Consider the following 25,962-nt stretch of genomic DNA (forward strand, 5'->3'; position numbering starts at 1 on the left):
ACTTCGAAGTACCAGAACACTCTTTTGAAATTACTTCAACTTAACCTCTGTTGAGAAGGCTTAGTCACGCAAGTCCATTCAAATACTCGCTGACCCCTTTTCGGTCTCATCAAAGCCTTTCATATGGGTGGGTCTACTCTTCAGAAATTATCTAATCCTGCTGAAAGCTCCACCACCTTCAACTACTTCACTTGAAAAGTCAAGTGTAAAAATCCATTTTCAAAACTCATTCCCACACCACACTCTGAAACTGTGTGCATGAATGAGTCTTGAGAGGGCATTAGTAGAGAGGGAAAATTTCCAACCTATCACAAGCTGACACATCATACTACTAAGTCCACAAAATACAACCAATTACAAAGCACCACATATTGTTGCTAGGTTTTACTATCATTACTCACAAACCAACAGAAATTTGTCAAGTGTCATGCAAAAACCAATCACACATCAGCACGTGTAAGCGATGACATATACAACTCAGCGCATGTAAGTGATGACATAAGCAAACCAATCAGGCTGTGACATATGTCACCAATTTGACTCCGCCACGTGTCATTCACCTACCTCCAAACTCCTACAAATAGAAGCCTCCCTAAAACATTTAAGGACACCAAGCCATCTAGAGCACAAGCAGCATCAGAGAAGATTCAGAAGCATTAGAAGTACAGAAGTTCTGCAGGAATCAAGCCTTAAAGCCTTCAAGAACTTCGACCTCAAAATCGAAGAATACTCGAAACAAAATCATCCAAACTATCTGCCTAGATCCTAAAGTTTGCTGGAATCAAGCTCAAAAGCCTCCAAAAACCTCAACAAATCACAAATCAGTGAAGCTCTACAGATTCAAGCCTCTAAAACCCCGAAGAACTTCCACCATAAACCTTCGAAGATGAAGAACACATGAAGAACGTGAAGAACAAAGGATTTCTAACAAGCTCATAGCTAGAGATTCATTGTAATTTCGTTTCAGCAATCTTCGATCCATTCCTCAGCCAAATTAAAGGATATCTTGTGTTCAAATCAAAATCACATTGCCATAATTCCAATCAATAAGTCTTGCAAGGAGATCAAATTAGAAGATCACTCTTTTTTAATTTCAGAGAATTGTACCACACATTCATTAATACAAATTCGTATTTGTGCAACTATTTTACTTGTTTGATTTATTTCAAACTAGAAATTTAGTCATCTATACTAGCCAATTCCACAAAATACAACCAATTACAAAGCGCCACGTATTGTTGCTAGGTTTTACTATCACTACTTAGAAACCAACAGAAATTTGCCAAGTGTCATGCAAAAACCAGTTACACATCAGCGCATGTAAGCGATGACATAAGCGAACCAATTAGGCTATGACATGTGTCACCAATCAGACTCCACCACGTGTCGCTCACCCATCCCCAAACTCCTATAAATAGAAGCCTTCCAAAGGCATTTAAAGGACCAAGCCATCTAGACACCAGGACACTAGGAAGAGATCCTAAGTTCAGAAGTACAGAAGCTCTGCTGGAACCAAGCCCTGAGGCCTCTAGGAACTTCAAGAACTTCAACTTTGAATACAAAGAACATTCGAAGAGGAATCATCCAAATCATATTCCCAGATCTCAAAGTTCACTGGAATCAAGCTCAAAAGCCTCCAGAAACCTTAAACAACCACAAATCAGTGAAGCTCCACAGATTCAAGCCTCTAAAGCCCCGAAGAACTTCCACCACAAACCTTCGAATACGAAGCACGTTCGTAGAGAAATCATCTGAATCATCTTTCTAGATCTTAAAGGTCACTAGAATCAAGCTTAAAAGCCTATAGAAACTCCAAGAAATCACAAATAAGCGAAGCTTTACGGATTCAAGCCTCCAAAGCCCCGAAGAACTTCCACCACAAATCTTTGAATACAAAAAACATTCAAAGAGGAATCATCTAAATCATGTTCCTAGATCTCAAAGTTCACTGGAATCAAGCTCAAAAACTTTCAGAAACCTCAACAAACCACAAATCAATGAAGCTCTAAGGATTCAAGCCTTTAAAGCCCTGAAGAACTTCCACCACAAACCCTCGAACACAAAGAACACACAAAGAACGTGAAGAACAAAGAATTTCTAACAAGCTCATAGCCAAAGATTCATTGTAATTCCGTTTCAAAGATCTTTGATCCATTCCTCAACTAAATTGAAGGATATCTTGTGTTTAAATCAAAATCACATTACCATAACTCCAATCAACAAATCTTTCAAGGAGATCGAATCAGAGGATCACTCTTTTGTAATCACAGAGAATTGTACCACACATTCATCAATACAAATTCGCATTTGAGAAGAATAATAGGAATGCAAAAGTTAGCCTCAAAGACCTAATGGCTGCTAACATTGCTGAAGTTAAGGTTCCAAGAAGAGAAGCAAATGCAAATGAAAAACGGCTTGAAGGATGGCAAAAGAACGAAGTGTATCGTCTGACTTTTAAGGAATGTAAGCAAGAAGTATGTTTGTTCTCTGATGAAGATGTGCAAAACATCTTACAACAACTATTACAGTTGAAGCTGATCGAACTGCCAGAATGCAAGCAGCTAGAGGACATGGGGAAAGTTGATGACCTTAACTACTGCAAATATCATCACATTATTGGCCACCCACTCCAAGTACCATGGAACACTCTTTTGAAATTACTTCAACTTAATCTCTGCTGAGAAGGCTCCATCACACAAGTACATTCAAATACTCACAAACCCCTTTTTCGGTCTCATCAAAGCCTTTCATATGGGTGGGTCTACTCTTCGAAAATTATCTCATCCTGCTGATAGCTCCACCACCTTCAACTACTTCATTTGAAGTGTCAAGTGTAAAAATCCATTTTTCGAAACTCATTACCACACCACACTCCGAAACCGTGTGCATGAACGAGTCTCGAGAGGGCATTTGTTAAAAGGGAAAATTCTTAACCTATCACAAGCTGACACGTCATACTACCAAGTCCACAAAATACAGCCAATTACAAAACGCCATGTGTTGTTGCTAGGTTTGGCTATCACTACTCAGAAAGCAACAGAAATTTGCCAAGTGTCATGCAAAAACCAATCACGCATCAACAAATGCAAGCAATGACATAAGCAGTCTAGCACGTGTAAGCAATGACATATGCAACCTAGCACATGTAAACGATGACATACGCAGACCAATCAGGTTGTGACATGTGTCACCAATCATACTTCACCATGTGTCGCTCACCCACCTCCAAACTCCTATAAAAAGAAGCCTTCCTAAGGCATTTGAAAAAAACATCAAGCCTTCTAGAGCACAAGCAGCATCAAAGAAGATTCAAAAGTACTGAAGCTCTGCTAGAATCAAGCCCTAAAGCCTCCAGCAACTTCAAGAACTTCGACCTCAAATGCAAGGAACATTCAAAGCAAAATCATCTAAACTACCTGCATAGATCTCATAGGTCACTGGAATCAAGCTCAAAAGCCTCTAGAAACCTTAACAAACCACAAATCAGCGAAGCTTTACGGATTCAAGTCTCCAAAGCCCCGAAGAACTTCCACCACAAACCTTCAAATACAAAGAACATTCGAAGAGGAATCATCCAAATCATATTCCTAGATCTCAAAATTCACTGGAATCAAGCTCAAAAGCCTCCAGAAACCTCAACAAACCACAAATCAGTGCAACTGTATGGATTCAAGCCTCTAACACCCCGAAGAACTTTCACCACAAACCTTCAAAGATGAAGAACACATGAAGAACATGAAGAACAAAGGATTTCTAACAAGCTCATAGCCAGAAATTCATTATAATTCTGTTCCAAAGATCTTCAATCCATTCTTCAGCCAAATTGAAGTATATTGGGTATTCAAATCAAATTTACATTACTATAAATCCAATCAACAAGTCTTTTAAGGAGATCGAATCAGAGGATAACACTTTTTTAATCACAGAGAATTGTACCACATATTCATCAATACAAATTTGCATTTGTGACACTATTTCACTTGCTTGACTTATTTCGAACCGAGAAATTTAGTTGTCCACAAATTCTAGCACGCCCGGTGGGACCTCTCTGCCTCTCATCTTATTCTCCTTCAAAGAAAGAAATCTTCATCATCTTGCTACCAAGTTAAATGGCCTCTAGTAAGAACATTCAAGCTTTAACAGTAACTACTTCAATTAGACTTGGTACGACTACCACCACCAACTGCATTGGTGCAATCAATTGTAGCCAACCTAAAGCAAACAATCAACTTCAATTTCAATCAACCAAGGAAGCCAAGGTCTAGACAATCATCTTCTTAGACCCTCTCACAAGAAACAAGGTCATCAACAAGGACGTCCCCACCAAGGAACACCTTAAGCATGGGGGCAAATCCCCTTCTTCCTTCATAAGAAGTTGGTCGCATGATTTCTCTCCCATCAAAAGGAACCCAAAAGCTGAGATTTCACGTGTTCACTTCAAATCACTTTCTTTTCCATCATCTTAGGAAATTGTGTCAATCATGATGACTAACACCGCTACCATGGAAGAAAAGATGGCTGAAATGGAACAAAGGGTTGTCCTTCTCACAAAAGCACTTGAAGATAAGGACCTCCAAATTGTAACTTTAATGAACAAACTCAAAGTACGAGATCTTGGTGAATCAAGCCATGGTCATAAATTCACATCTGTGAAGGATGACGAAGGGAAAGAAATTGAAAACACTCCCCGACGAGAAAAATCTACTTCGGTTGCTTTGTTGTCAGTCCAAAAATTACAAGACATGATAACAAATACCATTCAAGCACAATATGGAGGTTCTTCTACAAGTTCTCTCATATATTCAAAACCCTATACAAAACGCATTGATAACATTAGAATGCCAAATGGGTATCAACTCCCCAAGTTCTTGCAATTTGATGGCAAAGGAAACACTAAGCAACATGTTGCTCACTTTGTAGAAACTTGTGAGAATGCAGGGCCTCTAGAAGGCCTTTTTGTAAAACAGTTTGTCCGTTCACTAAAGGGGAATGCCTTCGATTGGTATACAGACTTAGAACCCAAGTCAATCAAAAGTTGGGAACAACTTTAAAGGGAGTTTCTCAACAGATTCTACAGCACACAACGCACGGTAGGCATGATGAAGCTTACCAATACTAAACAGTGGAAGAATGAGCCCGTCGTTGATTATATCAATCGGTGGCATTCTTTGAGTCTAGATTGCAAGGATAGACTTTCTAAAATATCTGTTGTAGAGATGTGCATCAAAGGTATACATTGAGGACTTCTTTACATCCTTCAAGGGATAAAGCCCCAAACATTTGAAGAGTTAGCAACTCGTGCGCATGACATGGAATTGAGTATCTCTAGCCATGGAAATACAAACCCTCCCATACTTGAAAGCAAAAATGAAGTAAGGAAGATTGATAGGAATGCAAAAGTCAGCCTCAAAGGCCCAATGGCTGCTAACATTGCCAAAGTTAAGGTTCCAAGAACAGGAGCAAATGCAAATGAAAAATGGCTTGAAGGATGGCAAAAGAACGAAGTGTGTTGTCTGAATTTTAAGGAACGTGAGCAAGAAGTTTATCCGTTCCCTGATGAAGATGTGTCAAACATCTTACAACAACTATTGCAGTTGAAGCTGATCGAATTGCCAGAATGCAAGCAGCCAAAAGACATAGGGAAAGTTGATGAACTTAACTACTGCAAATATCATCGCATCATTGGCCACCCAATCCAAAAATGTTTTGTATTCAAAGAACAAATCATGAAACTTGCCAAAGAAAACAAGATTGATCTAGACTTTGATGAAGTTGTTGGGTCAAACCATGTGACCATTGCTTTTGATGTACTTCCAACTCTCAGGCAGGGGGAAAACACCATTAGAGCTTACAAGCTAATTGAAAATGATGATGCAAGAATCAATCCTATCAATGGGAAGTTCTTGCAACACTTCTACGCTTGAAAATCAAGGATAGCTCCTTGGTAAGAGTTTAAACTGCCCACTGCAACACTGCAAGGGCACATGATTTCTTCCTATTACCTTTGAAACGTACCAATAAAAAGAAATTAAACCCCCTCTATGTCACCAATTGTGAGTGTGGCGTAGTGGTTGGATGCCCACGTCACCCTTGAGTCCGAGGTCTCGGGTTTGATTAGTGGTGATATTCATTGTTGCACAATTGGTACCCATGAAATGCTATAGGGTGTAGGGCGAGGATTACACACGTGAGCCCTTCCTTTTTGTGGAAAAAAAAATACAAAACAAAACAAAACAAAGAAAAAAAAAATCTGTTGAACTACGTAATGACTTGATCCCTCTTGAGGGTACATAGGTAACTTAGTATCTTTTGCTAAGTTCTGTCATGCACTAAAAAAATTATTATCAAATCATGACAAAAGAAAAAAAAAAATGAAGGAGCAGAGAATAAAGTCTTCTTTATTGATTGACAAAAGGAAAATAGTACAGGGGAAAGCATGATGACACGTATGAAGAGAGTTAAAACAAAAAGATTACGACATCCATTTCAAGTCTTTCAAACTAGAATGGTTATCTTCCAAAAGGACTCGTATCTTCTCTAAAGCCTTCATATCCTAGTCTTCAAGAACTGGAGTGGAATTGACTTCTTCAAGCTGTTCTTCTAAGGCTTGCACAATATCGTCTTGTTCAACTTGATGAGTTTCAATTTGAGACAATGATTGCTCTAATTGAATGAGCTCGGTTTGCAGGACAGCCACCCTCAAGCAGTCCTTGCATCTTAATACACATATGATTGAAACAATGACATTATTCGTGCATTTTGTGAGGCATGGTGCCCGGCTCCTAGAAAACCAGTGAGACGGACAACCATTCCCAAGTGTAGTCAGAATTTTTTGGGCGAGATAAATGAGCATGGACCATGGTCTAATAAAGAACACGGGGTCTTTGCGGATCTTCAAGTTAAGGGTGACTTAAAGGAGGAGACTTACCTATCGGCACTACTTTCCTGTTGGTTGTGCATAATTGTCTTTCCTATCAAGGATCAGAATAGCATCCGTCTAGGCACTTTCAAGATCGCTAGTTCCATAGCTAATGGTCGTTCATTTGGCCTTGCTCCCCCAATATTGGCTAGCATTTATCATGGACTTAACACCATTTTCTCCTCTCCTACTCCAAGTAAATCTGGAGCTAGTTTTGCCATTCATTATGTTTATGCCTGGGTAGGTTATTTCTTCAGAAGCAATCGCATCACCCATGATAAACCATCTGATCATTTGATGACTAAATATTCTAGTGTAGGCTATGCCTCTCCGTTCAACGAATTCTCTGCACGAAAGCACATACGAACCACCACCAACTTTCTTTAGCACCGGACTGCTTTCAAGAAAAGCTATGACCAGACTTTTATCGACAATGATCACTTATCCATTCAAAAGTTTGACTACTTAATGAGCCATCGCTCGAGGTACTTGTCACTTCGATGTGAAGACCAACACATTGTAGAAGCATAAAGTCCTCATAGATTTAGTCAGTGCTTTGGATTTCATCAAGACATTCCAAGTGATTTGAAGGAAGAAATTCATACAAGCTCTTTAAAAGATCTATACCAATTCTACCAATCTTTCACTCGCTACAACACAGATTCCAAGGTACTCATTTCAACTTTTGCCACAAACTTTGGAAGCCAGGTCAGACATAGCTACAAACAATGGTGGGAAGGAGTTTGTTGGATGTCGGTGGCTTAACATGGAAGGAGACGATGTCAGCTAGAAAATATGTTCCTTTGGTAAAATCATTCCAACAAACTCCTTCCCACCATTGTTTGTAGCTATGTCTGACCCGGCTTCCGTATTCTATGGCAAAAGCTGAAATGAGTACCTTGGAGTCAGTGTTGCAGCGAGTGAAAGATTGGTAGAATTGGTATAGGTCTTTTAAAGAGCCTATATGAATTTTTCCTTCAAATCACTTGGAATATCTTAATGAAATCCAAAGTGCCAACTAAATCTGTGAGGACTATATGCTTCTACAATATGTTGGTCTTCACATTAAAGTGACAAGTACCCCAAGCGAAGGCTCATAAAGTAGTCAAACTTCTGAATGGATAAGTGATCATTGTCGATAAAAGTCTGGTCATAGCTTTTCTTGAAAGCAGTCTGGTGCCAAAGAAAGTTGGTGGCGGTTCGTATGTGCTTTCATGCAGAGAATTCATTGAACGGAGAGGCGTAGCCTACACCGGAATATTTATTCATCAAAGGATTAGATGGTTTTTCATGGGTGATGCAATTGCTTCTGAAGAAATAACCTACCCAGGCATAAACATAATGAATGGCAAAACTAGCTCCAGACTTGCTCGGAGTAGGAAAGGAAGAAATGGTGTTAAGTCCACGATAAATGCTAGCCAATACTGGGGGAGCAAGGCCAAATGAACGACCATTAGCTATGGAACTAGCAATCTTGAAAGTGCTTGGATGGATGCTATTTTGATCCTTGATAGGAAAGACAAATATGAACAACCAACAGGAAAGAAGTACCGATAGGTAAGTCTCCTCCTTTAAGTCACCCTCAACTTGAAGATCCGCAAAGACCCTGCATTCTTTATCAGACCATGTTCCATGCTCGTTTATCTCGCCCAAGGGATTCTGACTACACTTGGGAATGGTTGTCCGTCTCGCTAGCTTTCTAGGAGCCAGGTACCTGCCATTTCCTTTATACCAAAAAGTAATCCAGTAGCAAACACTCACTTTCCTTTGTCTTTTCAGTCAGTTTTGAAGGTGATGATACGCCATGAAGAGTTAGCGACAACTGTACAACAGATAAGGTTGTCCTTGGTCATTGATTCCATCCAGTTCTTGTGCATTGGGTACTACTTCGTCATAAAATACACCTGTGCAAGGAAGTCCACCAAGAATGGAAAAATCCCATGGTGTGATGGAAATTTCCCCAACTGAGGTATGAAGGGTATTGGTTGACGGACTCCAACACTCACAAAATGCTTTCATAAGGTTCTCATCATAATCGTATGTGAACAAGGAGGCAAAGACAGCACTATAGAGGTGGGTCGCATCAAGGAGGTGTTTACACCGACCGGGCACATCTTCTAGCCAATCCCAATAAAGGGAGAAGTAGGAAAACCCTCCGTTCATGCTAAAGGAAAAATCCCAATTGGCACACTTTGCAATTATCTCTCGTCCCAAAGTGTTGTACGGCTTTGATTTAGCAACATTTTTGTGATGCGAAGCAAGACAGATAATTGTCTCCGAGTTGGAGCCACCATCAGGGGGAACGACCTATGACCATTTCGGCAAATTAAGAGGATAAGAGTTATGGCCCCATCTTTCCAAAAATCTTTCAATTATGGGTGGATGAACAATCAAAGTCATCGCCTTTGCATCCTTGTCATCTTTATCTTTACAAATTGTAAGGTTGAATTTTATCAACCATCTTGTTGGCTTTATTCCATGCCAAATTTGCTCGTATATTAGCAATTAGTAACCCTGTATTTAGATGGGAATCATGTAAGGGTAGTGTGTGAGAGAGTGTGAAGAATGCTTAAGATTGTGCAAAGAAGCAGGGGCTCGTGACTAGATCTCATGGGTGGCTCGCGGCTTGCAAGCCACCAGATAGTTGCACACGTGCCAAGCATGCCAGAAGCTGAAGAGTCACGCCAGCTATTGCACTACAAGACAAAAGTCCTAGGCTGGCCAGGCTATTAGCTCTCGGCTTAAACTCGCAACTCAACCCAGTTGCGAGGTCAAGTCGCCAAAACACCATGTTTGGGAAAAACTGACTTTTCACATCCCTTCTCACCCTACTATATATATACCCTTATACCTATGATATTGAGAGAGATTCCAGAGAGAATTTTGAGAGAGAAACCCTAGAGAAAAACAAGATTGATTCATCCACAATCTTCACATAGAGACTCTTTAAATTCTTCTACTCTCTTCCTCTCCATTGTCAAATCCTTGAGAGGTACATTACCAAAACCTTTTCTCACCATACCCATATCTGTGAAGAGCCCATTTGGTGTTTGGGAAGCAGTTAAGAAGAGACCAATTTCATATTGGTAGATATTATGGTCAAGTAGCGAAATCTGGCAAGCTAAAGAACAAATAGGTTCGGCGTAATCTCGTTGGAGTAGGAGCTTGGAGGGCTTAGGTACATTGGGTAGATTAGGCTTGGAGGGTCTTCTGTTGTTCATATATCCCAACTATATTCTTTAGTGGATTGTTTACCGCTTGGAGGGCAGCGAAGAGGTTTTACCCTGAGGGTTTCGGTTTCCTCTTCGATAACACATCGAATGTTGTCCTTGTGTTTGCATCTCTCTTCCCTTAATCTTTTCCATTTAATTTCTACTATGGGTGTGAATTTAATTGGTTTAGATTCTTTATCAATTCTGTATTAAGCTTGCATTCATTTTTCGCACATTAATTGTTTGATATTAATCTTGAATTGGTAATTTGTAAATTGGGGGTCTAAACGTTTAAGGTGTTTTATACACTTATTGAACTTTCACAAATGAAAAAGGCTGGTTCTTGACCAATCTTCAAATCCTTGAAAAAGAGCATCATGATAGCTGGGGAAAAAAAAAGATTAGTACAGGCAAAACATTAAAATAAATAAATATAAAGTAAAAAAGTCAGATTTTCTCTACACTAAAGAGTATTATGCTACCCCCTCCACTGAAGACAATGCATGTACAAGCTTAGTGCATGCTCTAGATGCCTTTATATAGGGATCCTTGGAAGCTAATGGACAAAAGGAAAGAGATGTGTAAATAGTTAAAATACCATATTTTCAAAAGATACTGCACCAAACCTTGAAAAAAAAGGGGGTGCCCATAAATGCATAATGCAGTCAGAAATAAACTATTACATTAGACCTCAGAAAAATGGATTATAGGCCTGCAAAAGTACACATGTCATCTAAAAATTTACTGCACTAGACCTGGGATGAACTTCTAGGTCGTGTATTGTTCAGAGTGATGTGCTACCAACCTACCTCGAAAGCAGAAAAACTTGCTGATTAACCAATGTCAAACACTGTCAGAACCACAATGAAGACTCTGACTAAAATGGCAACAAGTTTGACAATGCCTATCGTCTCCTCTTCTGGATTTCTAAAACTTTTGACAGGATTTCACAAAATTCAACCCACAAAAATCTTCTAGGACCTTTGATCTACCTACCTAAAGTCCAGGTCTAGATTCCCGGCCACGCGCCGCCAAAAGCTTCAGAGGATCGCGGCCTACTCCTTCATATTTGTATAAATCCAGAATTCATTTCAAGGAAATGATATTACCACTCAATCCAGAGGACTTCGATCTACAAAGCCCAGAAAGATCATCATCAACGGAGCCACCACGCACCACCACGCGCTGCCACAAACTTGCAATGACCAACGGTTTAGTCCTTCAAAACTGTGCAAATCTGTTCACAATTTTACAAAACTGACACCATAGAAGTCTTCTATGATCTTCAATCTACAAAACCTGAAAATTTCAGGTCCAAAACATGAGCCACGCTCCTCTAAAAGCTCCGACAAACGTTGCCTCCATGAAACATGTGCCTCCATCAGTACTCACACGCTCACACACTCCGGCTCTTACCTTACGCACTCACACGAGCCCCTCCAGTGCTATGACATCATGATGATGTCATTCTCCACTACGGTCTAACCCGTTTGTCTAGGCCGGCTCGGTTTGACCCAGTTTGAATCGCCTGCAAAAAAATAATAAATAAATAAATAAATAAAAAGAAAAAGATTTGACTAAGTTGAATTTTGACTTTGACCAAAAAGTCAAAATTTTCCAAAGGGGCCTGTCCCACTCAGTTTTTCACGTATATTTCTGATTTTGGAATCCGTTTCTTTGTTCGAGACTCAGAAATTGTGTAAACGATCCAAGTTCTAGAAAGTTGACTATTGCATAAATCCTGACCAAAAGTCAAAATTTTCAAAAAGGACCTGTCTTGCCCATTTTTTCGTGTAAATTCCGATTTTGGGGTCTATTTCTTCATTTGAGAATCTGAAATTGCTCAAATAGTGTGATTCTACAACTAATGGCTTTAATGTGAACTTTGACCAAGAATCAAGATGTCCGAGCAAAGCTTGTCCTATTTAGATTTTCACATAGATTCTGATTTTGAAATCCGCTTATTTGTTTTGGACTTGGAAACCACCTATGTGACCCACTTCTCCGAAGTACTAGCAATGTCCAAAACTTAAGCCCCAAATATCAAAATTTGAGATTCATCCACTCGGTCTGGATTCCCTCAGGGTTATTCTCCAAACTTCATCAAGGCTTCTCTTTCAAAGTACAAATGAACTCTCATAAGTGTGTCTTGAACTTGAAATTACACTGGGTCACTAGTTCAACCTACGATTCCCATTCGGTGCCTACTAGTCTCCAACCTACCATTCTCGTTCGGTGCCTACTGTTCCCATCTACCATTCTCATCCACCATTCTCACCAAAAATTCTTAACTACCATTCTCAACTACCCATCTACCGTTCTTCATCTTTGCGCTATCAATAGAAGGGTCGGATTCATCAAGAACTCATCAAGAAAAAAACACTGAATCATGAAATGAAGATTTTCTTCTTTCAAATTTTCAAGTCCTCCTTCTCCTAGTCATTTGTCACTATGGCCTCATCATTCTCAACACCTAGCAACCAATATTACTTCATAATCAGTTTGAAATCAACCCTCCCATGGTTCAGTAGAAACCCTCTTCACAACATCATTGTAGTTTTGAGATCCAAACAAATTTTGTTTCTCCCTATAACGACCACATTTGTCCATAAAATTACTTATAACAAGGCTGGTGTTGTCAATAATATTTTTAAATTTTTTTTTTTGAAATTTTGTTTCTCCCTTTTACCTTCTCTATTGGAGCATGGTTTTGATGAATTTTTTAGAGTAACTGGGTTTACAACAACTAGTTAATGACTGAAAACAGAGCATAGAACGAGCAGCTCCCTTTTATAATGAAGTTCATGTAGTGTAACAATAATAATACAATAAAATTCTTGTAGTGTAACAATAATCTAAATAGAACTAGCAGCTCCCTTTTACAATAAATCAAGTGCATAAAGTACAAAAGTCCATTAAACCATGAACTGAAACAAAAGAACGAAATTCTAATGCTACAACCTAGTTTGAAAGAGTCTTAAAAAGAATAGTTTAAGATCTGAAATTGTTTTTCCTGAATCCTCAAAGTGTCGGTTATTTCTCTCCTGCTGAATGCACCACATCAAATAACAAGGGACAACCATGCAAACAGCACCATTCCGATTTATAGCAATACCCATAATCAAAATGAATGACATTGAGACATCTCAAGCATGGCGTTTACTCAAACGCCAAGAATTCGGCTCGTAATGTCTGTCATAAAGTGGCTCAATCCTTTCTTGTCGTTTTTGCCTGCTCAACTTTGTAGAATCTTCCACCTTGAAAAATCTAAGTGCCACTTCCACGAGCCATTTAGGATCTATAACTGTAACCTCTCGTGTGTACTCCTTTGTAGTCAACACCAACTCATGGTAGATGACCCAGTCAGGTGGCCTCTGGAAAAAAATAAAACTAGTTAGTTTGATGTTCAGTTTCATTAAACTAATAGTATTTTTTTTTTTTTTTGAGGATAAATGGCAGAATAAAGTAATAGTATTTTAGTTACTTAAATTGTTGAGAATGAAGTCATGAACCACCTTACAAAAATGTCTTTGACATTGTTTTTAGCCTTTCTAATAACCAAATAAAGAAACAAATACATACATAACACGATGGTTTACGTAACATGATGGCTTTCCTAAAAATAAAAAAAATACTAATCACTTGTAGAAAATAAAAATTATGGGGAGCCAAGTTAGTACGTGAATCAGTTAATTAGTGAGAAGTCACGTTAACTGATTTTTATTCTACATATTACAAATGCTTAAAACACAATGGGGTATATTCACTTAAAAATAAAGAGGAAATTTTCAAATTCCAAAACTTAGTTCCAACTACTAATAAGAGCCTTATGCCCAAAGATGTCCATGAATTGGTTATCAAAGGTGAGGAACTTCAAAAAAATTATATTCAAGAGAATAAAATAACCTGCACATCAAAATAACAAAAAATTGATATCACATTCTCTCTTGAAAAGAACATATGCAAGCTCCATCAATTAACTGATCCTAAAAAATCTCAATAAACCCATTTATCTCACTTTTTCCACTTCCACAATCATACAAAACCCTCCAGAATTCAAATTTTCTAAAAAGAGAAAAATAAAGGCAGTACCTAAGTTTGAAGAACGTTCTTAACCTCCATTAGCATAGGACCAGGGGACCATGATTGTACCACCACCCGCACCATTCTTCTTATTTCTCTTCCTCCTGACCATTCTACATGTATTAGGAATTCTAGAATAAGAAAAAATGATTACTCACTTAAAATTCTTTACCCATTAAACTTGTTTACGCATCATTGGATGAAATATGAAACACATGAACATAAAATGACATGCCATTAGATAAAATTGGGAATAATTTAAAAATCTGAGAATTCCATGCATTCAAATAAGAAACTCAGCTTTTCAAACTTGTTTATCATATCCATTATTCCACTGAAGTTCTTAATTATATGAAAATACAGTTTCTACCAAAAACAAAAAAAAAAACAAAAAACAAAAAGAAAAGAAAAGGTTTCTGGTTGCATCAAATACAAATAAGCCACATAAATGAACTTTCTTGAGGATTCATCTTATCATTCACCTACTATATTATGCACCCTACCCATGGGAAAGTTCTCAAATTCGATAATTGAAGACATTCTTGAATGCTTACATGCATCGCAAGTTATGTACCCACTATTAAGTTTATGAGGGGTCTTAAGGAAAATAAGAATCTTATAAGTTTAAGGAAGTAATAAGAACCTTTATCTACTTTGGGCACTTGCATTTGTTTTAGCAGTGGAAGAAACACCAAGTTTTGTGCCACTGGCTCTGGATTTATTCAGCTCATTGATTTATTCAAGTGGATCTGAGAAGCATTATAAGGAAGTATATGCAAGGTTAGAAGTTAATTCTAATTTTAATATATAACAGTTCATTTAACTCTTAAGAGACTAAATTAATATTAAATTTTGGACCCACCACGTGCCACTTCAATCACCCTACCAACAAAATAAGAACCAAAAAAAAAAAAAAATAGTATCAGTTGCAAGTTTTACTCACTTTTACCCGATTTACAATAGCATCTTGAAACAGCAGAGGCTGGTAGGCTGCTCCATGACTCAGATGTTTTTGATGTTAATGCATGTTATGGGTTCAAACAACATGAAAATCTATTATTGCCTTCTTCCATTGGGATTTATTGCTTGATGAGGGATGACACAGAGTGATTCAACAACTGTCCCAATAACATATTATTGGCTATGTTAAAACTAATGCAAGAAAAAATAAAGAAAATATGAAGATTTATTGAAATTAATACAATAAGCTAATAAGGACATTTTGTGTTAGAATTAACCAATTGAAAATATTCGAATCAAGTCATCCATCCACATAATACAATGGATATTTTGCTCTCGTAAGGTTTGTGTCAAAGCCAGCAATAATAACTCATGTAATTCTCAATAGACCAACTACTCATGCAAATTCTTAAAATACAAAAACTTGACTTAAAAGGGACTTAACAATTTTAAATTAGATGGAGTTCTAACATATTGAAAAATTAAGGTTTTCTTTGTCTCCTAAAGCATCAATCCAAACCTCACAACTCAAGTTGGAGGCAAAAGTCTCGGGCCTTGTTTTTGAAGAAGGGCGATAATAATACTCGGTTCTTTCATAGATTAGCAAACTCTCATAGAAATGCTAATCAAATTAAAAGGATTGAGGTGGATGGTGTTCTTTATAAGGATCAGTCTGATGTGCGCTCTCATATAATTCTCTTTTATCAAGAGTTGTATAAGGAAACTGAGGGTGGGGCTTCCTTCTATGGATGGGTTAGATTTTGCTTGTATTGTAGAGGATGAGCGGTTATCCTTAGAGAAGGAGTTCACGAAGGAGGAAGTCATCCAGGTATTAAGGGAGATGGAGGGTGATAAAGCCCCTGGTCCTGATGGTTTCACCATGGCTTTCTTTCAAAAATGTTGGAGTGTGGTGGAAAAAGATGTCACGGATTTTTTTGATAACTTTCATTGGCACTCTATGTTTGAACGGTCTATGAATGCATCGTTCCTCACTTTAATTCCTAAGAAGTGTAATGCCATTAACATTAAGGACTTTCACCCCATCAGTTTGGTGGGTAGCATGTACAAGCTGCTGTCCAAGGTGTTGGCTAATAGGTTGAGGGTGGCTTTGGATAACCTCATCTCTGAGACTCAAAATTCATTTGTTGGAAGAAGGCAAATTCTGGATTCAGTGCTTATTGCAAATGAATGCCTGGATAACAGGTTAAAGAGCAGAATGCTGGGTGTGGTTTGCAAGCTGGATATTGGAAAAGCTTATGACCATGTGAACTGGGAGGCCTTGTTTTATTTGTTAGGCCAGATGGGTTTTGGTTTAAAATGGAGGGGGTGGATTAAGGCTTGCATTTCGTCTGTCTGTTTTTTAGTCCTGGTAAATGGATCCCCTGAAGGTTTTTTTGGAAGCTCTTGTGGGTTGAGACAAGGGGACCCACTATCCCCGCTTTTGTTTCTTTTGATTATGGAGATTTTAAGTAGACTCTTGAAGAAGACAGAGGAGTGTAATCTTATTCGAGGTTTTCATGTGGAAGTTGTGAACTCTGTTGGTGTGCGTATTTCCCATCTGTTATTTGTTGATGACACTATCTTATTTTGTGATGCCTCTAGGGATCAACTGCTGTCCATAAGATTGGTGTTGTCGTGTTTTCAGGCTTTTATGGGTTTGAAGGTCAATGTAGGGAAAAGTAAGATTGTCCCTATTGGGGAGGTGAATAATCTAGATGCTCTGGCTAATATTTTTCAATGGGCAATTTGCCTATGAAATATCTGGGGATGCCGTTGGGAACTTCTTTTAAGACAACCTCGATTTGGAATCCTATTTTAGAGAAAATGGAGAAGAAGCTATCTGCGTGGAAGCGTCTCTATTTATCTAAGGGTGGGGGGCTCATTTTACTAAAGAGTACTCTCTCAAGTCTCCCAACTTACTTTTTATCTCTTTTTACTATTCCTAAAGCTGTGGCTGCTAGATTAGAAATTATTCAGAGGAATTTTCTTTAGGGGTCTTCTGCGAGGAGTTTCAAATACCCTTTGGTGGCTTGGGAAAAGGTGTGTTTACCCATTGAGATGGGTGGTTTGGGGATAAGAAGTGTGGTGCCTTTTAATCAAGCTTTATTAGGGAAATGGTTGTGGAGATATGGTTATGAAGTTACCCATCTCTAGCGGTGAGTTATGTCCTCTAAATATGGTGAGGTTCAAGGGGGGTGGAGTATTAATGTTTGTAGGAGGACTCATGGGTGTGGCCTTTGGAGAAGCATTAATGAAGGGTGGGAGAGCTTTTCTAAGCATCTAACTTTTGTAGTGGGGGAAGGCACTCATATCCGCTTTTGGCATGATTGGTGGATTGGTGACAATACTCTAAAAGATCTCTTTCCTAAACTCTATGTGTGTTCAGCGATCAAGGATACTCGTATCTCTGAGGTTTTGTGGATTCCAGAAGGGGTACTGTTAGAGTGTGGAATTTAAGGTTTTATAGAGCTTTTGAAGATTGGGAGTTGGTTGCATCCTATACTCTACTTCAGCTTATCCAAACTTGTACTCCTCCGGTGATAGGAGAGATACTCTTTATTGGCGGCTTAAAGGTGATTGTAAGTTTGACACTCGGTCTTACTACCATGCGATTCAGGGTGCTTCGAATTCTTTGTTTCCTTGGAAGGGTGTTGGGAAACCAAAAATTCCTAAACACGTGGCGTTCTTTTTGTGGACAGCTACACATGGTCGGATCCTCACTTTGGATAATCTAATGCTTAAGGGTTGCCCTTTGGCTAATAGGTGTTGTATGTGTTACTGTGATGGGGAGTCGGTTGACCACCTTCTTCTTCATTGTCCTGTTACCCATTCCCTTTGGACTTTTATGCTTCAGGCCTTTGGTATTCATTGGGTTATGCCAGGATCTGTGGTGGGTTTGTTATCTTGTAGGCATCAGTGGCTTGGGAAGCATAATTCGAATATTTGGAACTTGGTTCCAGGGTGCTTAATGTGGATTGTGTGGTTGGAACAAAATCGTCGATCCTTTGAGGACAAAGAGAAGACGTTGGATGAGTTAAAAGTTTTATGCCATTGTAGTCTTTTGGAGTGGTCTTGTTGTTGGGGTTTTACGGATTGTTCTTCTCTCTTTGAGTTTTTGTCTCCCTTAGCTTAGTTTCCTGCTACCCTCTGTTTTGTTGTGCTGTTTGTTTCTTTTATTTCTTGTTGTTCATCATCATGAACTTTTTGTTTTTTTATTTTTCTCTCATTTATAATAGCTTTTTGATCACCTATAAAAAAATAAAAAAAAATAAAAAAGTAATTTTAAGTCATGGTTTCGCTTCAAAATGTATGTGTACGATTGTGTGTAACAACTGGTGTGCACTAGTAATTTCCCCTAATAAAATATGCATTGATACCCTTTAACTGGGGGGGGGGGGGGGGGGGGGGGGAGAGATATTATTGAGACCAAGCCAAAATGTGATCAGAAGTACACCTTAAGCGTTTCAGCACCTTCCTTTGGGTTCGGTATGTGACCTTCAAAGATGGTTTGATTTCGAATTCTCCATATTTTATCAAATAGAATAGAGGCAAAAAGATTGAACTTTTGTGCTTCATTTGTGGGAATCTTCGAGTGGCATTGCGGAAAAATGAAAAATTTCACAATGTTACTTCGAGACAAAGTTCCAAGAGAGGCTGTGAGAATTGGCCTTGGTGAGAGCGACCAAATGGAAATGGTAGCTGTATAAGGGCATGAGACAAAGATGTAATATACAAATTCCATATCTTGGTTGCATAGACCACATGTCATGTCTGTTTGTGGCTACCTCCTATTGAGTGATTTTTTGGTAGGAAGGATATCCCATGCAATTTTTTACAGCATTAGTTTTAATCTCTTATGGATTTTTAGTTTCCAGAGGTGCTTCCAGTCATGTTTGAGAGAGGGCCTGAATCTTGGAAACTGGGTGAATGATCTAATAGGTAGGCTGACTTTATTGAGAAAAAGCTATGGAAATTGGGAGACCAAATGAGCTTGTCTGGAGCATTTGTCTGGGAGGGAGGAATCTGCAAAATGTTTCTGAAGGTGATGTTGTCAAAGAGTTCATTAAGAATGTTAATGTCCCAAGCTGAATTAGATTGATTTTTAGTTGAAAAACCCAATATTTATAATTAGGGAGGGCTCCTATACAAATAGGAGTAAAGTTTCATTGGGAGGGAATCCAAGGATCTTCCCAAATATTAATTTCAAAGCCAGAGTGAGCTTGAAAGCAAGCCCCTTTTTTCACTAAAGCTTTAGACTTGTAGATGCCTTTCCATAACCAGGAGGAGTGACAGCTCAATGGTGCTTTAAGGAAACTTTTTTTCTGAAGGTATTTGGCTTTGGGGATTTGAACCCATTTCACATCATGGTTAGAGGCCATAGCCAATCCCAATTTGGCTAGTAAGGCAATGTTTGTGACTTCCAACTTTCTAATTCCCAAAACCCCCCACAATCTTTGGGCTTACAAACCTTGGTCTAGGACATTGGGAAAAAAGAATTCTTTTCCTTAGAGTGACCCCAAGTAAATTTCCTAAGACAAGAATCAATTTTGGAACAAATGTTTTTTGAAAGGTAGAAGGTACAGGCTGTGTAGGTGGGAATAGATGTGAGGACGGATTTAACTAGACTAATTCTGGAAGCTTGGGATAGGATTTTAGCTTTCCAAGATTGTGCTCTAGAAATAAACTTGTCAAGGACCTCATTAAACATTTGCTTTTGTTCATGCAGACCAAGCATTTCATGAAGTCCTCTAATTTTTTTTGGTGAAAGGCCTTCCAAGCAGCAGAATTTAATTGTGTCACACAACTAGCACAATGAATAATCAAATTATGCACTGGTAAAGAGTACATTCTTTATTACTATTACTTGATTAGACAGACATAGACAGCTACACAGTCTCAACAGGGTAATTATCTTCCATTCTAAAAACTCTCTTTCTACTTGATAAACTGTTTTGATTGAAAAACAAGTACCACATGACCACAAAGGCCGTGAACAATTCACTTAACTTATTATTACTCATACAATAGGCAAGCATGTAGAACATAACAAAAACTTCAGTAACACAAGCTAACACAAACCCAATTCACATCACCATAAAAGAACTTTTTAAGGTATATATGTACAAGAAATAAACAAAGCACTGATTGTACATTAAAAACAATTTTCATAAAAAAAGGGGGTATCTTGTACATTAAAAACAAAGCACTGATTGTACTCTAATCCTTATAGATTAGAGTATATTGTTCGAGAGTGGTTAACACAGCATACTTATCTCTTGTGGTTATAAGGATTCTACTTCCTGGAGCTAACCAATCAATTCTTCCAAGCAAATTTTCTATTTGCTTTTTTTCATCCACATCATCGAGAACTAGAAGAACTCTTTTATGGCGAAGTCTTTCCATTATCATAGTGATTCCTCTAGATATGTTGTCCACCTTTAAATTTCCATCCCCTAAGAACTTAGAAAGAAGTATCTCCTGTAGTTGTATTATGCCATCATTTGTCTGAGACCTTTCTTTAACATTCTCTAGAAAGAAGCTTCCTTCAAAGACATCACCAATTTTGTTATATACAGCTTTTGCAATTGTAGTCTTACCTATTCCCCTAAAGCCATGGATTAATGCCACCATTCGAGTATCATTTGACTCAATATTTAAAAGCTTTTCTATTTCTGTTGCACGAGAATCTAATCCAACAGTGTATTGAGCAATATATAAATGTGTGCGGCTGAATATTTTACTTGATATCCTTTCGATAATTTCCTGGATAAATTGTGATTCAGGACAGCTGCAAATCACATAGCATAAAAGGCATGTTATGAAATGGATTATCTAGGAATTAGAATGTACATATGAAGATAAGCAAAATTCTAAATATATAGTTTTTGCATTTTTTTTCCCATTTGCTACATGAATAAGGGGGGAGGGGAGGACCAGTTTGTGTGTTACAAATTACAATTAACTAGTAAGTAGTACATTATTTTTTTGGTTTGTTTGTTTGTTTGTTGAGAAAAGTAAGCAGTACATTTTTAATTAAAGTAAATGGCCAAGTACATAATTCTTAGAATTGTCAACTAAACTACAAATAAATTTAACAGTTTGTCTTTTTAAATAGGAAATCAATTTTATTCTTCTATCAAGTACTTGCATGAAAACTCCGCTTAGGTGAGGAACCAAACTTATTGGAAACCCACATATGATACCTAAATGAAACGACTAAGAAATTTCTCTTAAAACTTTTCTCAAAAAATACTAGGAAGAAACTCTTAATTGGTAAGATTAAAATTTTCTTTGTAGCTTAACTAGCAACTACCTTCATAGTTAAAGATATTATCAAAATAGAACACTTTCATGTAGTGGTTATGACAAAACAATAAAATTAAAAGATCCATGAAATCATGAGATACATACATGTTATCGTAATGGAATCCAGACAAATTGCCAACTTCATTTAGAGCTGCCCTCCAAATCTGCACCTTGCCAATGTCATCCTCGAAATTTATTTCATGTTCAACCAATTCTACCCCAAACTTTCCCTTTTGCTTACGCACTTCTGATGGATCTATTCTATAAAAAACTGGTAAAACCAATTGACCAAGATTTTTCCTACACTCAAGAATCCAAACAAGTTCATCCAAACACCATTTGGAAGATGCATAATTTTCAGAGAGCACAATAATCGAAATCTTGGACCTTTTGATGGTATTGAGAAGTTCCTCTGAAATTTTTTCTCCCCTCCGAAGTTTATCGTCCATGAAGGTGTAAATTTGTTTGTCACATAAAGCTTGATACAAATGGCTCGTAAAATTGCGGCGGGTATCTAAACCTCTAAAACTCAAGAAGACATCATACTCCCACCAGTGAGTAGAAGAAGAAGTGGAAGTCATTGGAGTCTACATACCAGCAGAAGAATGAGAAGGTCAAAGATGTGATAAAATGGGAATTATAAAGGATGAGTGAACACATGAAAAAGAAATTACCTCTTTTTCATGACTGGAGGTTGAAGGTGGCGGTTGTGTGGCAACTTCAACACTGCCACCTTCAACATTGTGCAACCATCTAAGGAGGGAGAAGAGGCCGAGTACCCCCAAAAGTGCGCTGATTTCCATGCTTTTCTGAAACTCAAAATGTTCGAATCTAATGTCTTTTCTTTTTGATTTCTGAACCAATATCTTTATAGTTAAAGCCTACAAAGATAAGCAAATGACTAGTACATACCCAACACCGAATCCCAACAAAAATGTCTTGTTGGGAACTTCCGTAGTTAAATAAATGACAAATAACAAGATTAATGGAGATAATAAAGAATACAAATGCACTCTTTACATTTGAATGAAATTTTTTTAAGTTTAGTTTTGTCAAGTTAAATCTTTTAAGTTTCAATTTTTTTTGTTTATTGAGAATTTTAAGTTTCAAATTTTAAAAGATTAAGAAAACCCTCCAGTTTCATTTTTACCACTTACGGTCAACCTCTTCAACTAGTTGAGACAATAGTTGTAAATCAACGTTATGTATTTCGATTCATTTCACTCTAAAATCTAACATCAAAAAATCAAAGAAAGAGAAAAAGATGAGAATAGAAGAGAAATTTAAAAGAGGCTCACGGTGATGAATGTGCGTGATGCTTCACCTTGAGAGAATTGCTATGGTAGGAATGAGTGAAGAAGATACTGATGTTTGCTGGCCTCTAGTTCACCATTTGCCACAACGCTTTTTGCAGTCCTTTTTTATTTGGAGAAGATCTGTGGAGATGGCCTTCAGTAAATTGCATCAAAATGAACCAACCTTTTCGAGTTTTTCTTTGTTCATCAGACTATCTGCTTCCAGTTTGTTTACCACACCATTCCAAGCAACAGTTTGTAAAGATGAAATGATGTAATAAAAGTAGGAGACTGAAATATCTCCATGAAAGAAAGACTTTGAGAAGCTGGCCAATCAGTGGGGTAGGAAAATTCTTTGAAGCTTCATCTTTTACAAATGCCCCAGCATCTATATTTATTTACAAAAGAACCAAATTGTTTTAGTCTTTAAATAACTAACTGATTAATTTATTAGGGATTTTCTTTAATGTCTATATTAAAATAATTGATTTGTATTATTACTTAACTAAATAGTAATAATAAGTAATAATTTATTATATAAATAATTATATATTAGTGATAATTCTAAAATGGCATGCCAAAATATACCGATACTGAAATATGTTGTTCATATGAATACCAAATAATTAAAACATTAATTGTAATTCAAGTCAACCATTAAGGTAAGGTCACAGAAGTAGCCTAGGCCCCAGGACAAAAGAGCCCCAAGATTCTTAGTTAATCTATACTATTAATAACATGATTCGCTATATGGGTTTCATCATTTTGCATACTAAAATATCCTCACGTAAATTCTTAAACTCTCCAAAATACCCATATCTTTTAGTTAAATAATTTTAAATTTAAAAACACAAACCGGTTAATCTATCATATGTTAATTTCATCTTTATTTTGCCAATTTGAAACCACTGGTCTGGGGCGATTATATTATGAAGTGAAGTTGTAAAAGTGTATTTGAGATATTACATCATATTGTCATACGCTTTAAATTTATTCTATTTTATCACAATCATAACTTTTTATCTTATAGAATGTATTTCTTTCAGTTATAAATATTTTTTTAATTAGAAATATCTAGTATAAATATTGACATAGATATAAAAAAATTAATAAAAAAAAAGGTAAAACTAGAAATTTTAGTTGATTATCACATAGGGTCGTTTGATTAATCTATTACTAGGAATATAATAATACAAGATAAAATTTATATGAAAGTTTACAAGTCAATGAGAATTTATCAAAATTGAGGGTATTTTTTTTTTTAAATCTTATTAAAACCGAATTAGATGATAAAGAAATAATATAATGAAAAGATTACAATAAGGGCAATAATAATCATAATAACGTTAAAAAAATTGAAAAATTTTTTCATATAATAATATTTGACCATATAACAAAATTAAATTATTTTCCCAGTGCATTTTTTTTGTTTCATCAAAATAAGTTTTTTAAAATTAAAATTCAATCCTAATTAAAATCTATTATGCATAATGAAATTAAATGGATTTGTCTAATAATCAATTGAGAAGTAGATGTTAGAGCATTTGCATTAGTATGATCAAAAATTTATGTCTATTTTAATACAAGAAGTTACTTTTTTATTTAATATACTCATTTTTTTAAATATCTTATATCAGATTATCTTTTTTACACTACATTTCATTAAATTAAAATATTTTTTCCTTAATTTTTTATATTTCTTCACACACACAATAACTATCATCCAATCATTTATTTCATTCTCAACATACGTAAAGCAATGATAATAAAAAAAGAATAACAAATTAATAGAGCTAGGCTAAATTTACACGATTATTATAATAATTTTATGTATTTTTACACAATTTTGCATGATTTTATTTGTGTAAATTTTGTTAACTGAAATGTCACTCTATCTTGACCTATCTCATCTCGGTTTGGATAGAAATAATGCTAGAAAGATGTTTTTTAATTTTTTCAATTTTTTTGCCATTTTTTTTATTTTTTTGCCCGGATCGAGTGGCAACAGAATTCGGGACTAAAATTTTTTTCTCTCTTTCTTGGCCAATCTCATCCTGGTTTGGATTGAAAAAATGCCGAAATTTTTTTAATTTTTTGAATTTTTTTTTGCTATTTTTTTGGAATTTTCTTGCCCGAGTCAGGTAGGAATGGAATTTGGGACTAAAAATTTTTTCTCTCTTTCTCGGCCTATCTCATCCTGGTTTCGATAGAAATAATGCCAGAATGGTGTTTGTTAATTTTTTTGCAATTTTTTTGAATTTTCTAGCTTGGGTCGAGTAGGAACAGAATGCGGGAATAAAATTTTTTTCCTCTCTTTTTCAGCCTATCTCATCCCGGTGGATAGAAATAATACCGGATTGACATTTTTATATTTTTTGAATTTTTTTACTATTTTTTTTGAAATTTTCTAGCCCGGGTCGGTTATGAACGGAATTCGGGACTAAAATTTTTGGGAATTTTCTAGCCCAGGTCAGGTAGGAATGGAATTCGAAACTAAAATTTTTTTCTCTCTTTCTCGGACTATCTCATCCCAGTTTGGTTGGAAATAATGCCGGAATGATGTTTTTTTAATGTTTTGAATTTTTTTGCTATATTTTTTTTTTAATTTTCTAGCCCGGGTCGGGTAGGAACGGAATTCGGGACTAAAATTTTTTTCACTTTTTCTTGGCCTATCAAATCCCGGTTTCGATAGAAATAATGCCATAATGATGTTTTTTAATTTTTTAATTTTTTTGCTATTTTTTTTTTCAATTTTCTAGCCCGGGTCAACTAGGAATGGAATTCAAGACTAAATTTTATTTCTCTTTTTCTCATCCTACCTCATCCCGATTTGGATAGAAATAATGCTGGAATGATTTTTTTAAATTTTTTCAAATTTTTTTGCAATTTTTTTAATTTTCTAGCTCGGGTCGAGTAGGAACGGAATTCGGAACTAAAATTTTTTTCACTCTTTCTTGGCCCATCTCATCCCGGTTTCGATAGAAATAATTCTGGAATGATGTTTTTGAATTTTTTTGCTATTTTTATTGGAATTTTCTTGCGCAGGCCGAGAAGGAACGGAATTCGGGACTAAATTTTTGTTTTCTCTTTCTCAGCCAATCTCTTTCCGGTTTGGATGGAAATAATGCCAAAATAATGTTTTTTAATTTTTTGAATATTTTTGCAATTTTTTTTGAAATTTTCTAAA

General features: G+C 36.7%; 1 protein-coding gene across 4 annotated transcripts; it reads right to left on the reverse strand.

The window, feature by feature from the left end:
* Positions 1-20,257: 20,257 nt before the first annotated feature.
* Positions 20,258-23,080, reverse strand: LOC126700407 (disease resistance protein RPV1-like). Of its 4 annotated transcripts, none has more exons than XM_050398558.1 (4): positions 22,805-23,080; positions 22,155-22,289; positions 21,586-22,067; positions 20,258-20,962 (listed from the first exon to the last, which is right to left on the reverse strand). In XM_050398558.1, exons 2-4 carry the CDS (start codon positions 22,281-22,283, stop codon positions 20,392-20,394), a joined length of 1,182 nt encoding a protein of 393 aa, XP_050254515.1. In that variant the 5' UTR covers positions 22,284-22,289; positions 22,805-23,080; the 3' UTR covers positions 20,258-20,391. The 4 variants fall into 4 exon arrangements, with proteins under 4 accessions (XP_050254515.1, XP_050254514.1, XP_050254512.1 ...); XM_050398557.1 differs by having other exon boundaries at positions 22,155-22,334; XM_050398555.1 differs by having other exon boundaries at positions 22,155-22,361.
* Positions 23,081-25,962: the final 2,882 nt, after the last annotated feature.

Source organism: Quercus robur, chromosome 9, assembly GCF_932294415.1.
Source record: "Quercus robur chromosome 9, dhQueRobu3.1, whole genome shotgun sequence".
Lineage (NCBI taxonomy): Eukaryota > Viridiplantae > Streptophyta > Magnoliopsida > Fagales > Fagaceae > Quercus > Quercus robur.